General features: G+C 39.2%; 1 protein-coding gene across 5 annotated transcripts; it reads right to left on the reverse strand.

The window, feature by feature from the left end:
- Positions 1 to 1,170: 1,170 nt before the first annotated feature.
- Positions 1,171 to 22,942, reverse strand: agap2 (ArfGAP with GTPase domain, ankyrin repeat and PH domain 2). Of its 5 annotated transcripts, none has more exons than XM_053482422.1 (18): positions 22,416 to 22,942; positions 11,673 to 11,731; positions 10,594 to 10,681; positions 9,849 to 9,934; positions 9,421 to 9,562; positions 9,203 to 9,337; positions 8,981 to 9,102; positions 7,847 to 7,990; positions 7,502 to 7,585; positions 7,147 to 7,251; positions 6,313 to 6,478; positions 6,120 to 6,227; positions 5,809 to 5,949; positions 5,013 to 5,161; positions 4,842 to 4,932; positions 4,515 to 4,737; positions 3,101 to 3,359; positions 1,171 to 1,854 (listed from the first exon to the last, which is right to left on the reverse strand). In XM_053482422.1, the coding sequence occupies exons 1-18, from the start codon at positions 22,582 to 22,584 to the stop codon at positions 1,648 to 1,650; spliced, it is 2,478 nt and encodes an 825-aa protein (XP_053338397.1). In that variant the 5' UTR covers positions 22,585 to 22,942; the 3' UTR covers positions 1,171 to 1,647. The 5 variants fall into 5 exon arrangements, with proteins under 5 accessions (XP_053338397.1, XP_053338398.1, XP_053338394.1 ...); XM_053482423.1 differs by having other exon boundaries at positions 5,809 to 5,946; positions 22,416 to 22,940; XM_053482419.1 differs by lacking the exon at positions 22,416 to 22,942 and adding an exon at positions 14,490 to 16,280.
- Between the last annotated feature and the right edge of the window lie 4,875 nt (positions 22,943 to 27,817).

Raw genomic sequence — 27,817 nt, forward strand, 5'->3', positions numbered from 1 at the left:
GGCGTTTCCAAATTGTAGTGGTTGTGTGTATGTGTGCAATGAATTGGCACCCTGTCTAGGGTGTACCCCGCCTCGTGCCCCAAGTCTCCTGGGATAGCTCCAGGCCCCCCATGACCCTGTAAACAAGATAAGCGCTATAGAAGATAAATAAATGAATGATCAGTCTCTGTCACAAATAAAATGAGGCCAATTTTGCAGCGAACCCTTGCTGGGAACAGCCAATAGCTGATATACAGTTATGTTCATTCACCCACAGTGGCCACTTTCTCCTGATCGGGGTCGCAGCCGAACCAGAGCACACATCGATTCAAACCTTATTCACACTTTGTTTTGGGATTTAGAAGAAAACTTGAGAATGCAGAAGAAAGAAGAATATATGAAAAATAAGATTTTCATTTACATTTAAGTGCTCTGAAGATTTTAGCATTTAAATATAACATTACACTGGCTCACTAGGTTTATTAACTAGAAATACCATCAGTCAAACACTGTTGGGGAGGACGGGATTTTTTCTGTGAGGTTGGGGATAGTTAACCTAAATATCCAAGATGCAGATAGGTCTCTAGTCATCACTTAAATATTGCCTCGGCAGTACGGACATATAGAGAAAGTTCATTCCACCACCTGGGTGCCAGAACGGCACAGTCTTTTATTGTGTTCCTCAATCTCTGAGAGATGGTGGGACCAGTCGAGCAGTGCTGGAGGATCATGAGAGAACGTGGTACCCTAACAGGGTGTGATAAGTGCAAAGTCATGTTAAAAAGATAAGTCTCACCTTCACTCCACACAGACAGTAATCTGAGCGCTGGATCAAAACTTCGAGTTGTGAGACATCAGCGCCACCATGCTGCACCAGTCATAATCTTGCAAAAAATACAAACTTCCAATAGTTAACAAAATCTATTATGTCCTTGATAGAGAGCAAAGATTCACATACATATTTTCTAATAAAAAAAAATTGAGGTTTAGGTGAAACTTAAAAAATACTTCTTCTTCTTAACACAAGATGTAGTAAGGATGTTTGGTTTGGTTGTAGTGCACCTACATAATAACTTATCCAAAAATGTTTTTGATGACATGTTAATAGTGTACAAATAAAAGCATACAGTTAAAACACATTGCCTTTGTTCTTGTATGTCAGGCCTAACAAAAATTTCAGAAAGTTTCAAAAAAGTTTAAAGATTTATGTTTATTAATTCTAGTACTTAGAAACGTTGCACAATGACAAATACTATTCTCTTCCCATACAAACACAGTGGCCTCATTTATGTTTCTTATTATGAGGAACAGTTTTATGAGTTGTACAGTAATGTTGAACACATCTCCACAGATTGCTCGGAGAAGCTCTCTAGGCTACATTTGTCTTTGTAATAGATATATAATTAGCATGTATATTGCTTTTGAGTTGTTGAAACAGTATCTGTATTAGATTTCAAGCTGGCTTGTTAATTTTTCTTTCATACATTAACAAGTTTTTTTTTTTTTTGCCTTCTCTGAGGAACCTAAATGGATGTACAGTATGTGAATGAGGACAGAGCAAAACATCCACAGCGAGAGTGAGACGTACATAGCTTTTTAACAAAATGAAATAAAAAAAGTTTTTTCCAGAAAGGAAGATTCTTTGACTGTCCATAAAGTCTTTAAAAGTTACGAGACCCTTCTTCTGGAATTGTTACGTCCAAGGCTTGTGATGCTACTTTTGCGGGAGAGAATGGGAGTGGGCGCAGTGGGTGAGGTTTCATTGGGGCAGCCATGTTGGCGAAGGATCTCCATACACTCTTGACTTCCAGCTTGTTGTGCCAGCGTTAAAGCTGTTTGGCCTTGAGGATTCTTTGCTTTCACATCACTACCATACTACAGAGAGAAACAGACAAAAATCACTTAAAACCCCATCAGCCAGAAACGTACCTGCGATTTATCAGGCATAAATCATGCTAGAAGACTTTTCACAATCTCCAGGACCAATAATATTTAGATGTTTAAATGTCAAAAAAAACAAAAACATTTTTACCTATAAAGTAGGTAGCATCCTATAACAAAAGTATTGGTATAGGCTTTGTATTGCTTTTATATTTTAATTGGATAATTATTATACGAGGTGGTATCAAAAAGTTTTTAGATTACTGCACCATAGATCTGTTCGCTTTCGCTGTGTGTCCACCCTCAGACGCCTTAAACCCTGGCACTAAAATTTGCTATTGATGGTCTGGCCCCTGGAACGAATTCTCGATGCCTGTGAACGTTGAAAAAAACAATGAGCATTTACTTGGTCGAGCTGTGGACCTGCCTCGCCTCTTCGGTCGTGGAGATGATGGGCTCGACTGTGAAGATTGTTGCTTCACATCTCAGCAACAATCGTACTTATTTACTCAAGTTTCATCATTAATAATTATCCTTAACGTGATGGACAGATCATCCATAGCACGCTGACTCAGTTGTTGACTTTTACGCGATGTTAAATCTGCCCACGAACTTGGCAGCCACCTGGTGCATGTTTAAACCACGCATGAGGATTGCCTGGACTGTTTCTATGACACACAGACAATGGCAGCAATGTTGTGGATTGTTCTTCAATGATCATCATGCATCAAATGGTTTCAACATTTTTGGGGGATAAGCTCGTTGAAGGTCTTCCTGATCTCTTGCCATGTTTTAGTGATATTCTTTCTCTCTTGAAGCGCGTGTGCCACTCAAAACTCCTTGTACGACTTATTGCAGCATCGCAGTGAACATGCCAAATCATGTCAAATGTCTCTGTGTCAGATTTGCTCAGTTTCACACAGAGCTTTCAGTTCACTCGTTGTTCTACTGATGAAATCCCAGAATAGCATTAGTTGCACAGGTCCAGAAGTACACAGGACAATGTCTTTTGGCACACTGACTTCCAAAGGCCAGTGCTCCCTGTGGTCTGTTGGTGTGTTACCAAACTTGTCTTAAAACCTTTTGATACCATCTCATAGCACAGTAGAATTATCGATTATCACTGGTCAAATGGTGTTAAATTTTTCATAACAGCAACTCTGACAGTAGTGCGAGCCGCTTGATGGCAAATCAAAAGTTTACATGAATGCACATTATATTGTTGCAGAAGTCCCCTTACCCAGACTAGGAGCTGAGTCATGACCACGTTCCCCAGCTGACATGCTGCATGTAAGGGGCTTTGAGACTGCAGTGGATCATTGAGCTGCTCCTTGGTGCTGTGGGCCAAGAGCAGCAGGAGACTGGGAAGATCGTTGTTGGTGACGGCACCGAGGAGCTGTGATGATGTCACCTCACCTGGGCTCTCGTCCTGAGTTGGCAAGGGTGCCACAAACACCTTCTGCTCATATTTAGCCCGGATCCAAGACTCCCTCTGTTCTCTGGGTTTGATGCCAGAAAAAAGGCACAGAGAAGAGATGTTATTTTGGAAAGACCTTTTGTGTGTTGTTGAACAGGCTTCGATTTCCCATTCTACAACAGTAGTTTTTATAAATGTGCATGTGTGTGCCTATAATATATATATATATATATATATATATATATATAGACATGGAGACACACAAAAACGCACGCTAAATTTTCTAAAGTATTTGCTCACCTGCCTTCACATGCATATAAACTCAAGTAACATCCAATGCATAATCCCTAGGGTTTAAAATTATGTTCACCCACCCTTTGCAGCTATAACAGCTTCAACTCTTCTCGGAAGGCTTGTCTTAAGGTCTAGGAGTGTGTTTATGGGAATTTTTGACCATTCTCTCAGAAGCCCATTTGTAAAGACAGACATTAAAGAAGGACAAGAAGGCCTGGCTCACAGTCTCAGCTCTAATTCATCCCGAAAGTTTCCTATCGGCTTGAGGTCAGCACTCTGTGCAGGCCAGTCAAGTTCTGCTACATATAAAGGCTCCAATCTAATGTGCTGTTAATTAGTGATTTCTTAGGCTGGTATTTCTAAATTTACTTCTCCTGCATCAGAGGTAAGTTTTGGTCTTGCTTTCCTGGGATGGTCTTCATGAGAGACAGTTCCATCATGGTGATTGGTGGGTTTTGCAAATGCACTTAATAATATGTTATGTTATTGTTGTTAATTAATAACTATTGTTGTTGATTTTAATTAATTACCCAACGCCATATGTGGTATTTCATAGTTTTGAAAAGAAAATCTAGTTTTGTTCTTAAATGTAGAAAATAAATCACTTAATTCAAAAAACACTGAATTAGGAGGTGTATCCAAACTCTCGACTGATACTATATATCAAATGCATTAACATTTATCTTTCTGGTTGGCTTAAGATGTCAATAAGCATATGTGACATGCTTGGGTTCAATTTACTGGTGAAATTATTGTTGACAAATTATTCACATTTTCTCCCACAAACTGAAATTCCCACAAGATCAGAATTAATCTAATTATCATTTAATTACAGCTTTTGGTTCCCAGTGGCTTTAAAATGTTTGAACAGCAGCAGCAGTGGAAACATTTGTAGTAAATTACAAAACCTTTGACCATAAAGACTCCAAGAGGTCCTGCTCACCTTGTCGCCTCAGGTGTTGGCTTTTTGCGACCTTGCGTACATTTTTCCCAAATGCTGTTTGCCATATGGTTGCCTATTGCCATTAGCACCTTAGTGAGCTCACTAGGCCAGTCATCCAGGTCCAAGGAACGGACTCGGGACAAGTGTGTCCCAAGGTTCCTGTGAATTCCTGAGCACTCGATACAAATCAGTGCTCCCAAATTTAGACTTGCCCAGGTGGGATCTGGTGGAATAGGGAGAAATAAATTATCTCTGGTGTAAACTTTCAGTACATAGTGGTTAGATTATTAATGTAAACTGGTGATACAGTAATTAAAAAACCCTCACATTGTCCATCACAATCCACACATAGATCATTTCCTTTAGCATTGCGAATGGCTTGTAGTGCCACAGCTTCGCTCTGGCTGCTTCTTCGAGTCTGTACACAGTGGTCAGATCAGTATTTTCAGTCATTTGAGGAAACAGATGATGTGGTTTACAAATCATAGTCAAACCAACCTTGTTTCTACTTTCACACAGTTGCAGAGAAGCAAGGATTTGGCTCTCAATGGCTTGCACCCAGGCATCCCTGTCCTCCTGATTCTGGGTGTCAAAGTGCCAACTCTGTCCTGTGCTTGATATGATGATAAAGTCTGCGTTCTCCTCCTCTGCAAGGAGCAGGCAATATTTATTTACCAGAGGGGAAGTAATCAATGGACGACACTCACTGAACCCCTCAGACTAATATATTGTTTCCTCATTACAGGGACATGAACCAGAGAGAGGAAGAGAAAGAAGGACAGAGACAGAGTGAAAGATGACTATTGTGGTACAGTCAATTTGCAGTAATCTAATGATGTGTCGTCATGACTGACGGATGAAAAACATTAACACAAAGAGCAGAGCAACAGCCAGACACAATGAGTTCAACTGCACACCTTATCCACATGGCCTCTTATTACCTGTTCTGTTAATGTTTCTCAAGCTACCAAAGCTTTTCAATTTCCACATTTTGCGCTTGGCTTGCAGTGCAAGAAATTAGCCCAGGACAGCAGAGGACAAAGAAAGAGGGAAGGGGAAGAGAAAAGGAGAGAGAAGCAAGAGAAGTCATAAGTCATAGAAAACAGATTAACTGTGTTAAATCTTCACATAGACAACAAAGAGGAGGAAGAAAGCAGAGGACAAGCTGGGAAATTTATCAGGTTTCTTGTAATGGAATCCTTTCAAAATGAATTATCATTAACTTGTTTTTATCATCTACCAAACATATTCGGAAAGGTTATTAATTGTTTTGTGTAATTCCGGTGGTGCTCACCATCAGCCTGGCTGGCTGCAGCATCTCCTTTTATGTTCATACTTTTCTTCCTCTTGGTTTTCTTCCTATCGCTCATGGGGGATGATGGAGCAATGTCCTTTCCCAGAAAAGGGCTTGTGGCCCCCTCAATGCTTGATTCTGCTGAGTGGAGGCAGGAGGTTAAACATCTGTCACATCTTAAGGCCTTTACTAAATCAATACATGTTAGATATATGGTTTTTCTATACTGAAAGGTTCACCCAGTAATTGCTGTATTAGTTGGAGCTTATTCAAATGCTGCTTTTGCAGTCCCTAACAGCCTGTTAACGTACCCAAGCTTAAAGCTTTATTGGACACAGATGAAGGACAGCGTTTGATTTTCTGTTCATCGTGAGATGCCATTACGACGCCTGCTGCCTCATCAACAGTCAGAAGATTTGCTAGAAAATAAGACACAAGTCACACACTAAGTAAAGGTTTTGGGTTGGATTGGTATCTAAAGAAACAATATCTCATATTACTCACATGAGGTTCCCCCTTCAGATGCTGGCTTGTCTTTTGAAAGGCCATTGACCCCAGGGGCAGAGGCAGGGCCAGTTGTAGGCGCTGCCCTATGTAGACGCTTTCCTGGTACTTTCACAGTTACACGCAGCAGGTCCATCTCCTTACCATGGGTGTTCTGTTTATATTCCTACAAACGGCCATAAAGTCCAGTTGCTTACACTCATTCAAATATTAATAAATGTTAAAGTTAAATATTTGTAAAGGGTATTTGTAGCTAAAAGTTTAAAAGTTTGATTAGTTCGACTGGGGCGACAGTGGCTTAGTGGCTTTTAGCCGCCTCTTTTTTCGATTCACGCCTCTGTGTGCTTGCAGTTTGCATGTTCTCCCCATCATTGGTGGGTTTTTTTCAGGTACTCCAGTTTCCTCCCACAGTCCAAATACATGCAGATTAGGCTGATTGGCATTTCCAAAGTGCTCATAGTGTATGAATGAGAGTGTGTATGTGTCCCCCCCTTGCGATGGATGGGCACCCTGTCTATGGTATACCCTTCAAGCAGTTTAAGCAGTATAAATGATGAGTGAGTGAGTGAGTGAGTTCAGCATTTTACCCCAGAGGAGATCACCCCACTTATGTTCTTTTACACCAATCTGGCAAACAATATCTCTATGAATCTTGGTTTAAGCATACTTAAAGTTAAATCATTCAAACACATTCTAGTCAATTGGGTGCTTTCAGCTTGTGGGAATGTTTTGGAGAATGTCCACAACTGGGTGTGATTGTAAGGTGTCCACATTTTTGACTATATACAGAGTTAGTCAAAAAAATATACATGAGTAGAAGACAGTGGTTCTTACATTGATGTTAGAATGATAGGTGAGAATGCCATTGTTGGTGAGTGTGACAAGCTTCTTCTTCCACTCCTTGTTCAGAGATCGTTCACTGCGTTTCCATAATGTGCCCTGCCAGAGAAAACAGATTTCACCATTATAATGATTCTTATTCAGGCAATTTCAGGAAGGTTCATATAAAGACAAAACTCTTAGCCATGATTTGACCGTAATGCAAAACTTACATGACGGCATAATTACAAATTTTATAAATAAAAGTTGGTATAATCACTCAATATTTTCACAATATTTATGAGCTCAGGTTGGTGTAAGCAGCAAATATGAATGTAGAAATTCTCAGTTTTTAAATTATGTTTCATACCTGTTTAATAATAACTGATTTGTTGCCTCCTGCATCAGCTCTGTTGTCTGGAGTTTTTCTCTCACTGTCGCTCCCACGACGGTTCTACAACGGCAGGCATGTAAGATAAAGCATTGACGAGGTACAAAAATACACATAGACAGAGACAAAATATGGGATGAGGTGAGAGATGAGGTGAGTGATAGAGTGGTTCCTCACTGTCATGATTAAGCTTTTAAACTTCTGATCGCTCTCTCCTAATCTCTTCTTGTGCATATTAGGTATTACTTTCTCTCTCCATTAGTCCCTCTTTTATGTTGAATTGAATGTGTTGGGTTTTTAGGCTACTGAGACTCAAGGACTAACCGTGAACAAGGAGGTCCGGCGTCGAGGTACATTTCTCTGAGAGCCTCCCTCTCCTCCTGCCACTCCCCGCATTTCTCTGTGACTTATCACAGGGGTGGAGGGCAAAGAGGAAGAATAATCACTACTCTGACCCCCATTACTGGCCTGAGAGAGAGGAAGGACAGAGAGAGAAAGACAGAAAGGATAGAGGGATGTTAAATGGAACAGGTACAGGATGAGGGGATTGAGTAGACATACACAGAAAGAACAGAGCCATTCAGATAACTGTCATTGTAAGAGAATATCCTGTTTTGACAGATTTGTTTTATCTTTGGAAAAATGTCTACTAACTTAAAATAAATTTGTGACAATAAATGTTTTTTTTTACAGCGGAAATGAATGAAAGATGTAAATAAATGGATTTCCTGGATAATCTGGCTGTGGAGATTAAGATGGGTTTGTATTTTTTTGTGTCCAGTTTGCTGCAATTTCAACAAATGTAAAATATTCTGCCATGACTAAAGGCAAAATTTAAAGTTGGCAATTTAAATTCAATCATTCAGTAGTCAGTATCTATAAAGGGAAAGTTCCTTAAATTTCAGGGTGGTAAACATTTTTTGTACATCATCTCAGCATCCTCTGACCCCACTACGCTCTTTTATGTGACCTACTACTTCATGGCTGAGTTGCTGTAGTTCTCGAACACTTCCACTTTGTTGTAATACCACTAACAGTTGACAGTGGAATAATCAGTAATAAGGAAATTTCACGACTATACTTGGTGCACAGGTGGCATCCTATCATGGTACCACTGACCCATCTACCACGGAAGTTGTTGGAACACCTGAATTCAATGATTTGGATGGATGAGGGATACTTTTGGCCATATAATGTAATTCACAAATGTTCATTGTATCAACCTGATGAATCCATGAGATTCAAAAATCATTTTCTAACTATTAAACCATTGTGTTTCCAACTAACTGTGAGGCAAGGGAAGTTAAACTAAGTACTGCTCCATCATCCAGGGGCTAAAAAATGCTTAATACATAAGTCCACAGTCAGAATTTTACTTAAAGGAGACACTCCTTTTTTGGAAAAGCTCTACCCACTTGGGCAAAGTTTGTGGTTATACCGTATCTGTGTATATAGTACCTGTCCAAGGAATACAGCAGATACAGGCGTGGAGGCTCCAGAGTGGCTAGGGGAGTTGGGTAGGGACTTGCAGGATGCTAGATGGCTTGCTTGCTTCTTACCTGCAACTATCTTCTGGCACACTGAGTAATGAAGGGTTTGATTAGTGAATTAAAAATTACACTATGATATGGAAGTAATGTGCACCACTATGTAATTTTATCATTCGGAGGAGATAATCACCTTCAGTGAAGACTCTGTCCACATTCAGTCCATAGGTGGCACAGGTCTCATAATAGGCACAGCGCCGCACATCTGCACAAAGCTGTTGTACCCGCTTATCCTCAATAACACGAACATTAGTGCTGCTAATTTTATCTGGATAGAAAAAGTGCATTCAGTACATCTGAGTTATTGTCCACATTACAACATTTAGAAGGTATGGTTTAGAAAGGATGTACCTTGTGTACCCACTACTATGAGTGGGATCTCTGCAGTGTTGCGGTGGGCTCCCAGTTCACTGAAGTTCTTATAGACATCTTGGAAACTGGCTTCATTTTCCAGGCTAAACACCATGATAACTGAATCTACCCAGTTGCTGAACTATTATAAAATATTAGAAAATTATACAAAAAGTTGTGAGTACATGATCTATAACAGTGCTTCCCTACACATTTTGATGTTTTCCCAGCCCCCAATGCACCTGATTTCATTAATCAGCTATGATAATTAACAGCTACTTCTAAATTGAAATGGGTGTGATAGAGCAGAAAAAAACACACAAATGTGGAGGACATCGGGTCCACTAAGACCAGGGTTGAAAACACGTGTTCAAGAGGGCACATAAAAATTATTATTTATGGGCAATTTGTTTGAAAAACTTGCAAACCTGTGCAGTGGGAAGGCCAGATTCCTCTCGAATCAGTAACAAGTGACTCTGACCATCAACCGACACCTCTTTCTTATACCTCCCACCTAAAAGGGGTGAAGGGAGAAAATAAAAAACCGGGGAAAAATGTAATGTTTTTTTTTATTACTATTGTATTAGATCCACTTCTCTACCAACAATGTGCCAGTGCTGATTCAGAAGTCTTCAACATCCTGAACTTCAGGCTGTTCTGCACTCTTCTGTGCCAATAGAAGATTTGTTTTTTGATCCAATAACTGGTTTGGGAATCTCATAATTTTGTTACCAAGAGAAATCTCGAAAAATACTGAGCCTAAGATGTAAATACATCCTGGATAGTGGAGAAAATGTCACATCTTCCTACCTAGGGGCAATTTAAAGTATCCAACTACCATCAGTTTTTAAAACCAGGCGCTCTGGTGTTGAACAGCAGCAACCCTACACACAAAACTGGTCTTTCACTCCTTATCTATCACTTGCATTTGCTATTTATTTGACATTGTATGATAAAACATTCATTATTTAATTAGGCAGCAACTTAATTCATTAAGAGCATGTTTCTACACTTCTAAACTTTTTTTTAGATCATTACTTAATAATGATCTAATAATGCAGAAAATCAGGCAATCACACGCACACAAAAAAACAACCTAAACCCTAGCTAACCATAACTGTTTTTTTTATTTTATTAGTCGGTAGGTTGGTAGACCAATCAGTATGTCCTTACCTTCATGTGACTCAAGAGGAAGATAGCTTCCTGTGATAAACCTGTTTACCAGGGCAGACTTTCCACTTCGCATGCTACCCAGCACCCCCTATATGAAGATAATCCAGATTAACTGTGTTCATAAGTAACAAAACACACAATTATTATTGTTTTTTTCTTTTGAGTTATCAGTACCAGAGACAGCACACAAAAATAATATACCGGCTGGCCAAAAAAGTTGCACTGTACAGTCCCTCTCATTCTCTGTGTAGTCTACCTCAGCTGTTTCACTGTCTCCACTGACTGATAAAGAATTCAAATCTTCCTTGTGCTCATCTCATCGATTAATACCCAACACTGCCATTTTTTGGATGTGTAAAAAGGCAACTGAAATGCTTTGTGTCATGGTATTATAGTTTATGACATACACAGCAAGTGAGGTGATAGTCCTTCAAGCTATGCACTGTCTGGTCTCTATATAATAATATACCGGCTGGCCAAAAAAGTTGCACACTAAGATTTTATTCAGTCACCTTCAGCTTTAAATAAAGCACACAATGTATAGGGCAGTTCATGTGTTAAAAACGATTCATCATGAACCCATAACCACTCTTTCAAAATTTGCTGGAATACTCCTGTGCCATCGGGGGAAAAACTTTATAGATGTGATATCCTGGCCATTCAGTACTTTCAGCTTATCAGCTGACTTAAGTTTATTGGCACATAATGTTGCTGAGCCTAGATCTGAGCAACTAAAGCAAGAACAGATCATAATACTTCCTCCAGAGACTTGTACAGTGGGCACTATGCTTGGTGGTTGGGTCGCTTTATGAACCTCCCTTTTTACCCTCACACACTTATTAAACATAGCTCTTATTTTTTTAGTGTTGATTTTTTTTGTTACCATACAACTTCAAGCATTTAAGTGACTTTTTTTGTGGGGCCAGACAGTGTATTTTTCTTGCTTAATAAAACTGAACTATCTTTGAGTGTCTTTTTAAAATCCTTCTAAAAAGCTTTTAAATACTTCTTACACACACATACAGCAACAGTGTTATAAAAACCACAGCAGTGTTACAGGGATGATTATAAAATCTTACCAATCTCAGCTCTGGTATAGAACGATTTAAGGTCCATTCCTGACTGTTAGCACAGGAAGCTGCAGACAAAATGAAAGACATAGACATTGAAATATACTGACAACAGTAAGTGGCATACTTGATAACGTAATACGAAGTGTTAGAAATAGCAGGATGTCTGAGTGTACTGAAACCACAGTGCAACATATTTTAAGCAACATGTTCAGTGTCTTAACCAAAGTTAAATTTCAATACAAACATGAGAAAGGAAATATTCTCTTAAAAAATTTTAAAACAAGAAAGCTAATGAACCATACAGTGTATGGTTGTGTACATGAAGGAAGAATTAAATTTGAATTATTGAATGCCCTTCGAATACACGAAACGTAATGTTCTTTGATTTTAAATGTCATACAGTTTAAAAATAGCTAGGGATGTAATCTAAGATAAGATGTCTATAACTGTTTTAAATGCAAATATAAAAAAGATGATGTTTTTTTTTGAGAGAGTGTTTGGGCAAATGAGTAACAGCTTTTAGTCTACTGTACAGTCCCTCTCATTCTCTGTGTAGTCTACCTCAGCTGTTTCACTGTCTCCACTGACTGATAAAGAATTCAAATCTTCCTTGTGCTCATCTCATCGATTAATGCCCAACACTGCCATTTTTTGGATGTGTAAAAAGGCACCTGAAATGCTTTGTGCCATGGTATTATAGTTTATGACATACACAGCAAGTGAGGTGATAGTCCTTCAAGCTATGCACTGTCTGGTCTCTGCTGGGCAAACGGTTGCGATAAAGAGAGATTACTAAACCCACTATCTCACACTTCCTCTGTGAAACACCAGTCCTCTACATAAAGGAAATGTCGCCTCCTTAAACACCCACCCTCTCAAATTAAGCATGGTTCTGTGAGGGCATTATGAGACAGGGCCAGACAGTAAGACCCTTATGCAGATACCAAGCCCTCTATATACGGCCGTGTATCCGGAGTGCCTGGATGAAAAAGGATGCTCTATGTGTCACATTCTAAAGCCTGCATTTTTTATTTCCCCTCTTTTTTGGACGCTTTTCAAAAGAGTCCCTTGCAACACACACACACACACACACACACCCATACAGCCCTGTTCTTTCTCATTCATTGGGCTGGGGACTCTCTCAGTAGCATCATGCAGCCATACAACAGGCAGCTCCGTCTGCCTGTTGCCATGACAACCCCACCTCCAGCTGCTCTGTCAGCTTGCCCGAAGGACACATACGTAAATATTTTTGTGCACGCATGCGTTGAGTTTACACACAGACACACACTTACACACACATATCAGTGCACACATTTCACGGACCACGCACGTAACACAGATCCATATATACTGAGTCATATTTATGAATTTCACAATAATAGTCAAATTCTTTGTTCTTATCTGAATGATTTTACAGTGTATGTAAAAAAAATATATTGCATCAGAAAAGTTGGGGCCATGGGCTAAAGATGCCTATTTGTAATTCACATATTCAACTATGTGATCATTAACACTCTCAAAAAGCTTGTAAGTAAATAATGATTTTAAAAAGGCATTTTTTATAGCCCTGATTTTAACAGTATAGTCAAAGGCATCAACTAAATATAAAGCATATTTTTTACTGATGATCAAAAAATTCTGATCCAATACATTTTGATACAATAATTAAAAAAAAATTATTCTAATAAAAAAAGGTTAATAAACAAGCAAGGATACATCAGGGAGTAACAAATGATAAGGCTGCATACAGTATGAAACTGGAGCTTGCAGTCTGTAGTAGAAGCCGCCACAGTACTATTTGGAATTAGAACAGGCAATGGGTGGAACATCAAAGATAGGATTAGGAAACGTTAGTCCTTGAAATATGTATTACTAAATTCAAATGGATTTGCTAGTCAATTTGTTCAAAATAAAGCACAAGACCAATGGGTTAAGCAATAACATGGAAAAAAAATAGTATCTTTGACTACTGCCATAGCTCCTGTGTATTAAAATTTATTAAATATAAGAAGTTTAATATTTGATGAGTTTAAATTCAAAGAACTGTATCATACATACAAATAATAAATATAGCAAGTTAATCTTTGAATTTGTTGGGTCCTGCCCATACCAAGCATTTGTACCTGTACCAATGATATGGAAGTAGTGTTGCCAACTTAGCTATATTTAGCGAGTATTCATACCTCTCTAGTGACACATTTTTAAAAAAAGCGACTAGCGACGAATCTAGTGACTTTTTCTGGGGTTACTGGAGATTTTTGGAGACTTTGATGTGTCCGTGACATACCGTTCTTAGACTTCTCAACTTGCCGCAGCAGGAGGAGGGTTGGAATTGTGACATTAAAAATAAAAAAAAATAATTATAAAAAAAAAATAACATTAACTAATTAACACTAGCTTCTATATTCCTTTATCATACAATTAACAAAAGCAAAACAGGCCTCTAACACTAGCTTGATCTATTCTTTTTTTATTCAAATAATAATAACAATAATAATAAAAACCTTGCTACATGAATCTAAATGTATTTAGTTTTTTTTTTACCTACTAACTTTTTGTCATGACATTATGTTTATTATGCAATTACGCCTTTTAGCGACTTCTAGCAACTTTTAGGACAACCAATGGCTACTTTCCTTACTGAGGAGTTGGCAACCCTGTATGGAAAACATAAATTGTTAAACATGGAAGGATAAGAATCTGAAGTGTCCTTTACTAGGACATGTGCACGAGCATGCACTAAGCCTGAGTTTTTGCGTGCACATGTTTAAAAGATTTGAGTCGAAAACATTAATGGACATGGAGGTGGTGCTTTCCTACCTTCATCCTCACTGGATTCTCTCTGTAAGGAGCTAGGAACTTGGGGTACCATAACAGCGCTGGATGGGACTTGGGTGCTCTTGGCAAAAATGCCACTAATAAATCTGAGCATTTTGCGGTCACGGGTCGAGGTCCCCTGCAACTGACCTGCCCTGATGTCTGATGTCATTTGACCACCTTTTCCTTTCAGAAGGTCCTCGGACAGGCAGTTCAGGTCGCTGTTGTCCAGGGTGCGACTCTTTCCTTTGCGCTGGGGCTTGGAGACCACACTGATAGGAGCTGGGAGAGAGGTAGACCCTGACTTCAGCCTCTCTGCTCTTGGGCTTTGGGTCCGCATGGCTATCACAGCTTCTGTAGACATTTTAACCCTAGCGCCACTTTTCTGATCTTCCTGATTGGGTTTGGCCTCACTTACAGCCCAGGAGGCTCTAAATGTGTTGGGAGCCGGGCTGGCAGGGGACTGGATCCTGGTCCTACTGTCCTTACGATCCAGGCTTTTAGAGGAAGCATGGATGCTGTCTCTGGCTTCCCTTAGTTCACGACTACTGACAGCACCACTGTGTGTCTTTAAAAGGGAAACAGGTCGCTTGTTAACACGTCCTAGACCATCGCTTGTGGCTGGGGGTTGGGTTGGTTCAGCTGCATCCTTGGGTATAGATGTAGGAGATGCTCCTGTGGCTATGCTTGCCCCACTGTTTTCTGCAGTGGATGAGGTTATTGATTTTTGCCTGTCACTGGGTTGTGCACCATCTGTAAAAAGTGCTTTATGGTCCCTGGGGCTTGGAAGTATTTCCTGTTCTGTTTTGCGCTGGGTACCATTCCTTGCTTCTGGCTCAGAGTCTGCATTCAAAGATATTTGTTCTTCTCCGGCCTGACTTGTGGCCCCCTCCACACTTTGCTTGGCCTTTTCCATCCCATGATCCTCAGTCGTCTCCACCTTCACCAAGGTTAGGGAGATGAGGTACGTGGTTTTATGCTGTGATACACCGGTTTGCTCCATGAGGTTCAAGTCGGGTAAACACATAGACACAGACATAGATCAAACTGATCTATAGTGATCAGAAACTCTGTTTTGATCCACACTGACAAAAAGATTAAAACACATTTTAATGAGCATTAAATTGTAGTTTCTTTCTGTTGACAGGCCAAATTGCTACTTGTGTCCTTTGTGCTTGTTAGGTTCTAGATCTTCAAAGTGATTAATAACATTTATTTCCTTGTGATTGAGGCTGCTCTGCAGTTTTAAGACATTTGAGCATGCTGGAACACTGCAAGCACAACCTCCATAACCTTCCCACAAATGACACATGGACAGCTAATGGGATAAGAAAATTACATCTTGTTTTTGCCTGTAGATTAAAGCATGTTGTTTGCAGCCAAACACCACAGGATGAATGTTGCCAAACAGACAGGAGAGATAAAGAGAGGTGAAGCAATCAAGAAGACTACCTGACACATGGATCAGAGCGAGAAGCTTAGGGTAAATCCAGAGAGAACAATTCCAGGCTCCACGTACATCCTATCCATTATGGTTACTGTGATCTGAGATTTCTGACATGCACTTCAGACAGCATGAATATCAATACAACAGACTTCAGTGTCAAGTGCCTGGTGCCCAAAGTAAACGTACATCCTTTGGCGTCCTTCTGCCAGAAAAAGTCTTAGAACAGTCATCTGCCTTGAGCACAGGAATTCCTCAAACCCCTGTGCTAGATGCCTTTCATAGTTCCTACTCTCCACCGATGAGAGCTGGAAAACCTCATTCCTCTCTCCATCTCTTTCCTCTCCCTCTGCCTGCCTGCCCTTGTCAACAGCCAGACAGCACGCAGCCTCTGCTTTCCACAGAAATTCCCCCCTCCCTGTCTTTTTTTCTCTCCCTCCCTCTCCTTCTTCTTTTTCTCTCTCTCCCTCTCTCTCCCTCTCTGGAAAGAGAGATAGGCGATGATGTGCTGTTGGAAGAGGCGGGCACACCATTTCAAGGGACGAAAGCCAATAAAATACTGGTAAAGCAAAGGGGAGGAGTCATGGAAAAACTAATCAGCAAATGAGAAAAAAAAAAAAACTAAGAGCAGCTTATCAAGACAGCAAAATCGGTAGACAGTCTACTTCCTTTTTATATCCATACAGCAGCTTTGAACTTGATTTATCAGTGTGAATGTGGTTTGCAACCTGTGGTATCCACCCACTAGCCCCTTCCCAGACGCTGAGGTAGCTTGTTACCAAGGTATTCTGGAGCATAAACTCCTCCTCCTTACACTGGCTTAGTCTAGTCTCTGCCATCAGACCTTTTTTTGTCTCTTTACTTTTTTTTTCTTCTCTTTTGTTGATGCCTACTGCATGTATTGTGTACTCTGAAACACTTGCGGTACCCACTGAATGACCACTTGGTGTTTTATTTAGAGTTAGTTATTAATAATTCAATTCATCAGCATTTTAAGATGCTAAAATATCGAATCGACACTCAAAAAAAAAGGAATTTCCTACAGGGGGTTATTTATGGCATCTTTCCATCTGACTCTCTTTTTCAGTAATGGAATCTGATTTTTTTTTTTTTTTTAATTGTGGAAATATATTGTGTGTGCATGATAGTCAGAAGTAAAAAAATTATTAGCCAGTCTTGTACTATAGGTCGATGGTTCTCAGCCTTTGCCCTGCACATTTTTGTGTTTTCTTAGCTCCTAGCATTCCTGATTGAACTAATCAGCCAGTTAACCATCTTCTCTGAATTGGAGTAGGTGTGATGTTGGACAGGGGGCTGTTTCAAGACCTGAACTAAGAACCACTATGGAAAGCAACAGTATACGTTGTATACTCTAAGGAACAAAACATATAGCGATCTTTAGCTCCGGTCCTGGAGATTGGTAAGCTCAAACACAGCTGCTTAAAGTAATACTAGGCTTAGTATGTGTATTTAGGTGTTGGTGAACTACAAACTGTGCTGGACAATGGCCCTCCAGGATTGAAGTTGAAGATCCCTGCTGTATAGCAATGTTAATTTTATGGCTCCACTATATTTAGAAAGTCAACAAAGTACTATCGATTTACAATACGAGGGGAAAAGTGTCATATTATTAGCAGGTTATCAATAGCAGGATTTTGTAAACAGAAATGTCTTCTTGTACCCTGTGGACCTCAACATTGGTAGAACACTTGCACTCTGAACAGCCCCATTCATGCCTGGTACTGTATTTACACTCTTCTTGAATGACAGACAGCTACAGTAGAAACATAGACTTGAAAGAGGCCCGGATGCATTTGTTGTAGGATTACTCAGACCACTAAATATAAACCCGATTCCTAAAAAGTTGGGACACTGTACAAATTGTGAATAAAAACAGAATGCAATGATGTAAAAGTTTCAAATTTCAAAATTTTATTCAGAATACATAATAGATGACATATCAAATGTTAAAATTGAAACATTTTGAAATGTCATGCCAAATATTGGCTCATTTTGGATTTCATGAGAGCTACACATTCCAAAAAAGTTGGGACAGGTAGCAATAAGACGCCCTTAGACGGCACCGCATCACATACAGGAATGCTACTGTAATGGAAATCACAACATAGGTCCTGGAATACTTCCAGAAAACATTGTCGGTGAACACAATCCACCGTGCCATTCGCTGTTGCCGGCTAAAACTCTATAGGTCAAAAAAGAAGCCATACGTATATGAACATGATCCAGAAGCGCTCATTTGAAATGGACTGTGGCAAAGTAGAAAACTGTTCTGTGGGAAACTGGGACGCCACGTCATCCAGACTAAAGAGGACAAGGAAAACCAAAGTTATCAGCGCTCAGTTCAGAAACCTGCATCTCTGATGGTATGGGGTTGCATGAGTGCATGTGGCATGGGCAGCTTACACATCTGGAAAGGCACCATCAATGCTGAAAGATATATCCAAGTTCTGGAACAACATATGCATTTTTCAACATGACAATGCGAGACCACATACTGCATCAATTACAACATCATGGCTGCGTAGGAGAAGGATCTGGGTACTGAAATGGCCACGCTGTAGTCCAGATCTTTCATCCATAGAAAACATTTGGCGCATCATAAAGAGGAAGATGCGACAAAGAAGACCTAAGACAGTTAACCAACTAGAAGCCTGTATTAGACAAGAATGGGACAACATTCCTATTCCTAAACTTGAGCAACTTGTCTCCTCAGTCCCCAGACGTCTGCAGACTGTTATAAAAAGAAGAGGGGATTCCACACAGTAGTAAACATGGCCTTGTCCCAACTTGTCTCAACTATTTTCACCTTAAAATGATATTTTCTCAGTTTAAACATTTGATATGTCGTCTATGATGTATTATAAATAAAATATTGAAATTTAAAACTTCCACATCATTGCATTCTGTTTTTATTCACAATTTGTACAACTTTTGGGAATCTGGTTTGTGCATGTGGCCATATTACATTTGTGATGGTTGTCAAAAGCATTCCCAGACAACTGCAAAAGACAGAGTCGTCACTAAGGTTTCTAGGCTCCTGGTTTTACTTGTGAATTGAGGTACTTTACCTGTTAATCCATGCCTGTTGACATACGTAACAGTTAGCTTTTTTGTTACTGGTATATGCAAAGCAGATTGTTATGAATAAATATTTTGTGAAATGATTTCCTTTTTTAAATAAACATGACCAAGAACCAGCTACATTGATCGATATAGGCAGGTCGACTGTCATGTCAGACGCAGATAACAAGTGGAAGCCCCTGGCAAATACGTGATGCTATCTCATTTATTCAAGTGTTTTGACACAAATGACTGTAAATATGGAGACTAGATCTTATTTTAAAATGTGTGGTTGTTTTCAAAATGAAAGTATCTAGAGAACTCCAGAACAGCCTTTGTAAATCTTTGTGGACAAAAACATTCCAAAAGATATTGGAATATCTCTATTACAATGGCAGAGCATTTGGCATTCAGACGGCACTGTGCAGCTCCTCTTTTTAGTTCCATTTTTACTTTTTAATTTACTTCACTTGAGTGTTTGTGTGTGCTTTGTGAAACCACACAAAATGAAACAAATTAATCGCTGCGAAGTACTGTAGCTGCACAAAATGCCACAAAGCAAAAAAAAAAAAAACTTACTCTTAGAGTCTTACTTTTAGCAACTTTTAGGTATCTGGCAGTTTCCTTTCTTCCATTTCATTGGTTATTACAAGTTACCTTTTTGTATCAGATGACATCAGATTACCTTTGGCAACCTTGCTATTTTTTTTAAACTGTAAAGCAGCTTTGCGACAATGACCATTCTTAAAAGCGCTATATAAATAAAAATGAATTAAATTGCAATTGTCCTACAATGAATTGGCCCCCCGTCCAGGGTGTACTTAGCCTCGTGCCCTAAATCTCCTGGGAGAGGCTCCAGGCCCCTCACGACCCTGTATACAGGATAAGGCAGTATAGACAATGAGTGAGGGTAAGTGAGTGAGTGAATTGGAATTGAATTTGTCCACTTGTGATGTAATCATCAGAGAATGATACCACTAACAAGTCAATATAATAACAGAGCATTAAATGCTCCCTCAGAGTGCAGTCTTAGCACAGATCAGACAAAATGTCAAAGATGGTTCATGCTTAAAGATAAAAAACACACTTACATTCATTTCAATAAACAATTAATTGTAAAAAAAAAAAAAAAAGTCACTCCACTCCTCCAAATCGCCAGCAGAATGTAAGGTGACAACAACCGGTACTACAGTTCATCCATTATTTAAACAGGATGATGACGTGGACCTCACTTCCTGATGTCACTGTAATTTTTCTCGGTAACCATAATCTAACTGTACAATAGATACAGAAAAAGATGTGCAGGCATTCACACACACACACACACACTAGTCTGCACTGGCAAGCAGCCTTGGCAACCATTTTGCCCTAAAGTAAAAAAAGAAGCTGCAGTTTGCCAACCGTCTTGTATGGCTCGTAGAAACCATGTGTTTTACTTAAAGTAACGGGCTCTTGGTTATTGAATCAGTCAATCTGTTTCTACTTGCTGTAAGGAAGTGTGTTTCATATATGCCAGTTGTTTCCTCCAACAAATAACCACAGACTCATGACAAGAATCAGTGTACAGTCTTCATGCTTGTACTGGGCTTAAATTATTATTGTACGGTATCCTAGATGTTTATGTCCACATGTGTTCTCCACTGGGTCTGTACAATGGATCAGAATCACTACTAAAAATATCACTTTCCTTCAATCATCCTTTATCACACAGCAGTAAGTCATATTTAAATGCACCACTTCACTCCGTTATTTTTTTTCTTATTACGAGCAAGTAGGTTTTTCTTTTTCTTTAGGATCTGTGAATGGTTTTAGACGACCTTATAGAAGTCTATTAAGTCTGGATCATTAATGTCACGCTGTTATATAAAACCAATTGGGTTATAAAGTACATCAAGATTGGCCATGTGCATAAAATCAGGAAAGGAGTGCGTTGCATGTTTAATTCGTGATCTGTCGGATGCTGTTGTCAGCTATAGAAGAGCAGTAATTACGTGCAGCAGAGGAAGTAGTCGGAGCAGGAAGTGAATTATGTTGTGTGGGTCTGAATGACCAAATGAAAGTAAAATTAACCATTGTCACAAGATCCTTTGACCGATCGACCCTTTCAAATGTGTGTGTATGTGTATGAAACGTGTCATTCAAATGTAAATTTATTAAAGCGACCGTCTCTCGTCTGGTGAACACTACAGAGCATTTGACCAAAGGTAGATAAACAACTTGTAAAAAAAAAAAAAAAAAGTATAAGATGATATTTTTTATTGTTTGTTTATTATTTAATTTTATATTTAGAGTGCAAGTCTGACGTGACAGATGGAGTCTGAGATGCAGAGGAAGTGGCTTTCGGGGCAGCGAGACAGGAAGTGGGCCCATACAAATGCCTGCTACCAAGGCTTCGTGTGAGAGAGAATGTTGCAAGGCAAGCCTTTTAGACATTTATATCCACAAGCCTGAATACATATGTAGACTGAAGGGACCCATCAGCTAATAATGTAATGGATACGCATTTCTGCCTGATGAGCCGTAGTGAGCCAGCAGGAAGTGATGTGGCTGATAATGCTGCATTACCGGTACATGGTTTCGGGCTGATCACCTCACTCTGTCACTGATGAGCAGATTCAAGAGCTCGTTTTCTTCTCGACGCTAACAGCCGATTTCACGTCCGGTGTGTTAGGCTTAAAAATAATCAAGTTGACATAAACACTCACAGCTGGGTCATTGCGAAGAAAAAGAAAGAAAGAAAAAAAACAGCCATGCGAAACGAGTACTATTTAAACCCAATATGAGTCGCAGTCACATTTTACTCAGAGAACACACACACTGTTTTAGGTTCAACCATTTAGAAATAGACTGTGCAGGATTTTTTTTTTTTCCAAAATTGCTTTTGAAACAGAGTTCACGTGCGATTTCGTGTATGAGTTTGGAGTGTGTAGATACTAATTGAGAGCATTTCTTCCTTTTTACGCAACATTACACTCATCCACAGGCTTCCAGACAGCAAGCTAAACAGAGAGGATGTAATCAGACACTAGATGTTTCAACTCTAATTTCAGTCAATGTCAATTTGTGCAAATTTATTGAATCATCACGCATGCAGAAAAGAAGTAATAAATCAAATAAAGATGGCGGTACAGAAACACCTGAAGCACCTAAAAAAAAAAAGGCACAGGCAAGACGATGTGACCCAGATACTTAAACACTCTCCTACATTACGAAAAACTCAGGGATGCTCTGCTCATTCCTACTAAGATATATTTTTGCCTAGAGTAACATGTTTTGTGTGTGTGGTCTTTTCCTTTTAAGATAACCGACACTCAAGCAAATCTTTGGCAAATCTTACAAGAACCGTTAATCAGTTTTGGGAATGAAAGGACCCTCTTCTCTCTCTAAACAGAACGTGGACTCACCTTGCACACCATGGATGTAAACCTTCAGGCCAGTCCTGAGCTGCTGGTCCTCGACCCTCTCCAGCTGCTTCAGCACTCTGTTGAGAGTGTTCTGCAAGCTTTCATGGCGCTTTACTTCAGCCCGGATTGCACTCGAATGTGCCACCTTAGTCGAGTTATGCATGTTCATTCAATCGTGTCTGTCTAAAACCTCCAAATTTACCCCCACAACCCATTGATACACTTAGCTTCTCTTTTCATGCTCTCTATCGTGACCAGAAGCAGCAGGTAAATTCAACGTGCGACATGACGTACAGCAGAAGAATTACTGCGCTTGCATGAATTTCCTTTCTGTGCATCTGAGTTGACTTCCTGATTTCGAAAAAGCTTTGCACTACTGTCGTCGCCTGTTCTCTCACAAACAGGACTTTGCGGTGAATTGACTTCAACTGAAAGGAAGTCGCACAGCATCAAAGGGTACTTTTATTTTTTTCGTAGCATTTGGCCTTGAGAAGGAAAAAAGTACTTGTAAGTTTTTAAGTAGCCAAGTGAATACACACATACTTTACCAAAATAAGTAAATATTATCTTAGGATGAATAAAGATGTCTTGAAATTTGCTCTGATTTACACGTACACTGTATTCACATTTCAGTCATCGGATTTGCCACAGATTTGAACCTTTGAAATGTCTGGTACAGAGTAACATTGTAAAGGCATTCATTAAAACACACAGGAAAATGTCATCCGTTTGCCTATAAATACACTCTCTTTATTTATTTATTTTTCATTTATTCCCTTGAGGAAACTTTTAAAGGGTATATTTGCTCGGAGTATCAGGCATTGCAGTGGTACAACGCGTAGTAGTCCGTCCTCGAATCTTCATAGTCCGGACTTCAGTCCTGACCACAGGTTACTGTCTGTTCCATGTGTTTCAAGTTCTCTACATTTGCATGCATTTCCTTCAGGTTCCATGGCTTTCTCACAACTTCCAATACATACCAAAAAAAGTGTATAGGCTATAAGTGTGTAAGTGTGTGTGTGTGTGTGCCCTGGTGACCCAAAATGTAATCCCACCTGTGCCATTGTCTTCAATTCTGTGGGAATTGCATGTTTCTACCACTTGAAAAAAAAAATTAAACAGCCATTATACTTATTACACTATTCCTTTATCTTTCAACCATTTAAATATTTTACTTACACATTCATAAGATACATTTTAAATGTAGTCAGCAATATAGAACAGCAAAAATTTACACAAAAAATAGACTTAAAAGAGGGAAAACATGGCATGATGAATGTTCTAAAAAACACACAAATACAGAAAGAATGTTTAAGAACCTGCAAATAAAGTTAAATGTCTTACAGACCATTTTGAAACATTCTCAGAACGTTATTCAAAATATTACCAGAATGTACTGTACAAAACATTTAAAAAAAAGTCTTAGTAGAAAAACATTCTACGGGGGGTTTCGCATCAAACGGGGACTTGTGATGAAATTTCCACTGAAAGAAGGCGCACAAATGATTGCCATTTACAAAAGATTTCAAGCAGTAAAACGTCTGAAAGGTGCAAACGTTTTAAAGAATGTTGTATGTCTGTGAATTACGATCCTGGCCGAGGTGGCTCTGATCCCACTGCGATTGCTCCCGTGAACATTCAGTGAAATTCTGATTCTTTACAAATCAATTGATAACTTGTAACCAACTTGCGGAAGAGACGCATCTGTCTGTGGGAGCTGTTGCCAAATTCTCACCACTGTCTTGAACACCTTTCCCCTTTTTTGACCAACAGTAGCCCAATTTCCACCAGCACCCTGTAGTACAGAATATTTTATCTTCTTTAAATAAAACTTTATTGGACTTTTCACTGAACAAACCGGTTCAGGGGTTGTGTTTAAATATACAGTGTTTGTTGGTGTTGGCAGAGAGTTCACAGGATCAAGCCATCCAGGAAGCCCAATTAAAACCTTTAGTGTAAGTTAGCATGTCTTACACAATCATTTCACACCAGCCTTAATAGGAAGTAAACAAAGAGATCCAGCAAAGAGATTTCAAGGACATTACTTTGCCAAACTGTAAAAAGCAGAAGAAGAAGAAATACTACAGTGTACTGAAACAAACTTAGCAAGGATGCCAGGGGCTGTTAACAAAACCGAGCCATACACCCTGACAGCAAAAAGTTGGAGTGCTGATGCAGCATTGCTAACTCCAACCTCGTACTTGGATAATACGAATTATCTTGGTTACAGTATAAGTGCATATACTGTAACTGTACACAGGTCAGATACTAGAAGCCCTTGAAGTCCGCTGACATTTTCCCAATGGCTGGGTGCAGGTTTTGTTGACATTTCGATTGACAACAAGGTCAAAGACAAGCTTGATTTTGTTCTGTTTTGTTTTTGTTTTTGCTTTGTTCCAAAGTTCAAGCTAAAAAACTTATTATTTATAATTGTTTCTGAAGAGGAAGCACTATCATAAGATCTCAAATCCTTGTGGTTTGTCATTCATGGGGAAGTTTAGTTCCAGTAAGAAATCAGCAGAAAAGCACTAGGGGGAAAAAAATGTCTTGCAAATGTTTGTCTCTGTGTTCAGAAGTGGAGTCAGTTAATACAATATATGTGTGTGCAGTGATCACTTCATTAAAGGTAACTTATGTGGCTTTGTTTACAGGGATGATTGTTTTTTCTTTACTTAATAACTTTCACATAAATTTGGATTTATTGTTCTACATTATAGAACAATATTGGATTTTTTATTTTATCTGTGGAGTAGCACGTATGGAATAAGGTAATGAGGTAACCACAACAATAAATTGCTATTTTAAGACATGAAGGTCAGCTGTTCTAAAACAGTTCTTGCAAGAATAGTATTGTCAAGTGCATTTGCAAAACCCATCAAGCACCATGATGTAACTGGCTCTCATAAAGATCTTCCCAGGAAAGCAAGATCAAAGCCTACCTTAGAGTTACCAGCCTCAGAGATCACCAGTTAACAAACAGCACCTCAGATTAGAGCCGCTATGAAGTCTTTACAGGGCATGAGTAGCAGATACATCTCAATATCAAAAGTTCAAAGGAAATTATTGCATATTCTGGATGTCTTCAGCACTGTTTAATAATGTAAAATGAACTGAAAGTCAGGGAAGACTATAAAGTTAGAAGGTTTGTCCAAACTTTTGACTGGAAAAGTAGATATAAAATTCATGTGCAAAGCTAAGGTATACAGTCGAATCTTTATGAGTATCAGACCAAAATAGATACATAGATAATATGCAATTTAAAACAAGTATGACAACAATGTTATCGAGGGTTCGAGTCCTGCATTTGGGTCTGTGTTTACAGTTTGCATGGAGTCCCTATGCTTGGTGGGTTTAGGCAGGTTAGGCTAATTGGTGTTTCCAAATTACCAAATTGCAGAGTGTACCCCGCCTAATGTCCAGAGTTCTACAGGATATACAGTAAGTATAGTGTCTTGGAAAAGTATTAATACCCTTCGCACTTTTCCACATTTTGATGTTTGGACATCATTATACACGCAAACATTAATATATTTTATTGGGATTTTTTGTGATTTGTATCCAGTCCTTTACTCTGATACCCTTAACTAAAATACAGTGGAACCAGTTGCCTTCAGAAGTCACCTAATAGAGTCTATCTGTGTGTATTTTCATCTCAATATACAGTAAATATAGCTGTTCTGGGAAGCCCTCAGATGTTTGTTAGAAAACATTAGTGAGCAAACAGCATCATGAAGCCCAAAGTACACACCAGACAGGTCAGGAATGGCCAGTTGAGGAGACGTTTAAAACAGGTTTAGGTAAACTGCACACCTACCAGGATATGGCTGTCCACCTAAACTGACAGACTGGGCAAGGAGAGCATTAATTAGACAAGTAGCCAAGAGGCCCTTGGTAACTCTGAAGGAGCTGCAGAGATTCACAGCTCAGGAGGGAGAATCTGTCCACAGGACAATTACTAGTAAGCCATTGTTAAAAAAACACCATAAGGAGTCCTATTTGCAGTTCCACATGGCTTGTAGCAAACTGCAAATGGGACTTATGGCTTTCTTTTAAGACAGAGTGTCTGCTTCATAATATAGCTTGAATTATGGAAGGTTAGTAAAGTAAAACAACCAGCAGGCACTCAGGTCTGTAAAAGTGCAGTTGGGTAAAGATGACTAAAGTGTAGTTAAAGTGCTTTATATGCCTGGACACAGCAAACATTTAATATGGAGGCATTCGTGTTTGTTGTTGGTATTATTATTATTACTATTATTTACAACTTGCAGATTTAAAAGGAAGCACAAAGTCAGAAACAGCCTTAGAATGTAGTGTAAGATTTTAAATAGCATTGTATAACTACAGAGATTGTTGGAAAAATAAGTACTGATGTCATATTTGAATATTCAAGGTTAGTTCAGCCCTATCCATTTTGTGTTGTTGGATATTGGAGTGGGGACTTTAATTAAGTAAGGGGGAAGAACGGAATAGGGGAGTCAAGAAGGAGAATAAAAAGCGTTAAGAAGAGCTCGTCCGTGTCCGAGGGTTTTATTTTATTAATCTTTTAACTTCTTCATTCTTAAAGCCCCGAAAGCACCCACAAGCAAGTATTACAATAGCACTGTCCAAAATGTAACATCCATACCCCTCAGTTCTTTGAGTCTTCATTTGTTTGTTTCTTTTTTTATTTCTGTCTTTATTTTTGCCTCTTTTTTCAGTCTGTCTCTTTGTCTCTGTCTATTGCTTTGTCCATCTCTCTTTGTCTGCTTGTCTCTATTTCTTTCTGACTGTTGCTTTGTCTCTGTCTGTTGCTTTGTCCATCTCTCTGCCTGCTTGTTCTCTGTTTTTTCTTTTGTCTCTTTGATGGTTTGTCTCTTTGTCTGTCTCTTTCTTTTTTTATTTTTGTCTGTCTTCAATTTTGCCCCTTTTTTTTTGTCTGTCTCTTTGTCTCTGTCTGTTGCTTTGTCCATATCTCTGTTTCCTTTTGTCTCTTCCTGTTTGTCTCTGTATTTGTGCCTGTCATCCTTTTTGTCTGTCTCTCTTTCTGCTGGTATCTCTGTCTGTTTCTTTTGCTCTGTATGTCGCTTTGTCTCTCTCTCTCTTTGTCTGGCCGTCTGGTTAAACGTTAGTTAACTAGAATATGATTGTCACAGATTGGGGGACACAAGCAGGATATTAATGTCTTTAGAGAATTAAATAAGATTGTATTAATACATATTAAGTCTTCATTCTTTGTGATTGAAACGGTCCTTAAAAAATAGAACCGCGTTCAACCTTTTGACGTTATTTCTGAATACCCGGTCATAATAATAATTATATTTATTATTATCATCACCATTAAATCAACGCTCATTTCTGAAAGGTGGAATCTTCCAGACTGATCAATCTCTGTCCTACCCAGAATGCACCGCGCTGCTGGCGGT

Source organism: Clarias gariepinus, chromosome 22 (genome assembly GCF_024256425.1).
Source record: "Clarias gariepinus isolate MV-2021 ecotype Netherlands chromosome 22, CGAR_prim_01v2, whole genome shotgun sequence".
NCBI lineage: Eukaryota > Metazoa > Chordata > Actinopteri > Siluriformes > Clariidae > Clarias > Clarias gariepinus.